The sequence below is a fragment of the Ciona intestinalis genome, unplaced genomic scaffold (genome assembly GCF_000224145.3).
Source record: "Ciona intestinalis unplaced genomic scaffold, KH HT000145.2, whole genome shotgun sequence".
NCBI lineage: Eukaryota > Metazoa > Chordata > Ascidiacea > Phlebobranchia > Cionidae > Ciona > Ciona intestinalis.
The window spans coordinates 19,811-22,021 of record NW_004190467.2 but is presented as its reverse complement, the minus strand read 5'-3'; the positions used below and the strand labels follow the sequence as shown (position 1 = coordinate 22,021).

Below are 2,211 nucleotides of genomic sequence, written 5' to 3'. Positions count from 1 at the left end.
TCATTCTACTCATCTCTGACTGCAGTTGCATCAATATTGGAGACGGTGTGTTCGCTTCATGCTCAGCGACCTCTAACCTCGCACGAACTTCACTTAACTCATCTTCAAGTTGACGAACCCGCCGTTTATAATCCTCGTGTTGTTGGACTTCGATCTCTGCAACCCTCGTTGCTGTGTTAAGGTCTCGCATCTGTTGGGTGATAACATTATGGTGCAGTCCATGCAATTTACCACTGCATTAAACAGTTGAGTGGTATGTATGTTATTCACTACTGTGATGGAAAACATTGCTGCAGAATTATTTAAAAACACATATTATATATTTCTGATCATGAAATTGTATCTTCCCAAAGGCGAGCTTGCAACAAATTGGGGTAATAGGTTAAGTTTAAACAACAATTATGTTGCCACGGTAATTTACATGTGTGTGGTGTTATACCAACATGGGTTGTAACGCCCAAGCCACCCCTCACCTCTACTAAATATATTAAAGGAAACATGGCGACTCACAGCTAACTCGAGCGACTCATTTTTGGTCCGTTCATCGTTTAACATTTTCTGGATTTCCCTCAAAATAATCGAGTGGGTTGATTGTTCTTGTTCGTGATCCGATTGTTGGTTTCGTAATTTTTCTTTCACCTTAAACCACAAAGTTAAACATCCGGTAACCCCAACCTGGTAACACCAACCCCACCATACCCACCCTAGTTAATTCCTCTCCCAATAATTTATTCTTCTCCAACAAAACTTGGGTTTCTTCCTCAAGCTTTGTTACTTCAACCTCGTGCTCATGCTATTAACAAACAAACAACATTATCTATCAAATAATGGATGTTTATGACATCACAACATAGGTACAATGTTGGGGGCAGCTCCAAGTTTAGAACAGGGGCAACAACATATGTATATAACACCTTGAATTGCTTTTTCTCTGCCTGGTAAACAAGAACCAACTTCTTTTTTTCATCGGACATGGTTGACAGGGATGTTGTTAGGGTGTGGAGTTGGGATTGTAGGTGTTGAATGTCGGGTTCCGTGGATTCATCTTCATTCAGGGCTGTGGGGTTGTATATATTGTGGTAAGGCATGTCAGGGTCCTAATAGCCGTATACACAATGCATATCAATCATAACCCATATATCTACCACCATGGTGAACATAGAATGCACCAACCTTCTGTGTTCTCCTGTAAAACATGGAAACATCATTAATATATGTCGTTATATGTCGACAAACATTGTGACTTACGTCAAGTGTGCTTGGTTTCTTCCCCCCACCACTAGATGGAGTTGTAAGCGCCTTCATGCTTTCCTCTAACGCTTCTTTCTCTTTTTGCAAACTTTTGTATGCATGGACGAGATCTATAGAAACAATATATATTTGTAAACTTTCCCAACCCATCGATACCAGCGCTGTGGCTTAGTGGTTAGCGTGTTCTGCTGTAGACCAGTGGTTACGGGTTCAAAGCTCGTCACTGCTACCAAAACAACCACCCACAAAGTTACATACATGATAACCACACCAAACACATATTATACATCACACGCGAACCCACCTCGTAACCTGCCTTCATAACGATTTATCTGATCCTTTTGTTTATCTATGACATCATAAAGCTCCTCGTTTTTGTTAAACTTAAACATTCTCTTGAGTTGTGTCGATAAAATACATTCAACTTAAACCAGATACATTATATGAACAATATTAAGGTTTGTATTGGTTTAACTGAGGGAACAATCTTTATTTAGAAAACATATTGTATAATTAGTATATAGGTCTAACCAACGTAATATAGGAACAACCGAATACTTATACAAAGTTTAATATTGGAAATATTATACACCAATAACCTGTTTATTCCAAACACCACTACAAATTACAACACATGGGACTATACAAAGAAGACGGAAATTTTTTTCCGCTAGGGGCGGTAATTATTTAAATTAAAAAATACGGAAAAACGAATAAAACAGCACTACAAAGTGTTAATAAGTGTAAAACAAATTAATTAAATAATAAAAATACCTTTCTAAATATATAAAACACTAGTAAGAACATAATTCCCACATTAGGTCGGTTATATACGCTCTTTCGTGCTTTTAACTGTCGTCGAATCTGTGGTGTAGCGGTTTTGTTTGCGGTCGTGAACTCTCTTTGTTTCATTTTTACCGGGTTCGAGTCCCGCACAGTGGAATACTTTTTTTCATATTT

At 38.1% G+C, this 2,211-nt stretch overlaps 1 protein-coding gene across 1 annotated transcript in view; it reads right to left on the bottom strand.

The window, feature by feature from the left end:
- Nucleotides 1-2,211, bottom strand: part of LOC100185017 (GRIP and coiled-coil domain-containing protein 1) — a gene marked incomplete in the record, with an annotated part of 5,532 nt that overhangs the window by 2,095 nt on the left and 1,226 nt on the right. The window contains 6 exon segments of the mRNA XM_026839043.1: nucleotides 1-190; nucleotides 511-639; nucleotides 704-793; nucleotides 915-1,057; nucleotides 1,174-1,186; nucleotides 1,249-1,361. Of these exon segments, the coding sequence (XP_026694844.1) occupies nucleotides 1-190; nucleotides 511-639; nucleotides 704-793; nucleotides 915-1,057; nucleotides 1,174-1,186; nucleotides 1,249-1,361 (678 nt within the window).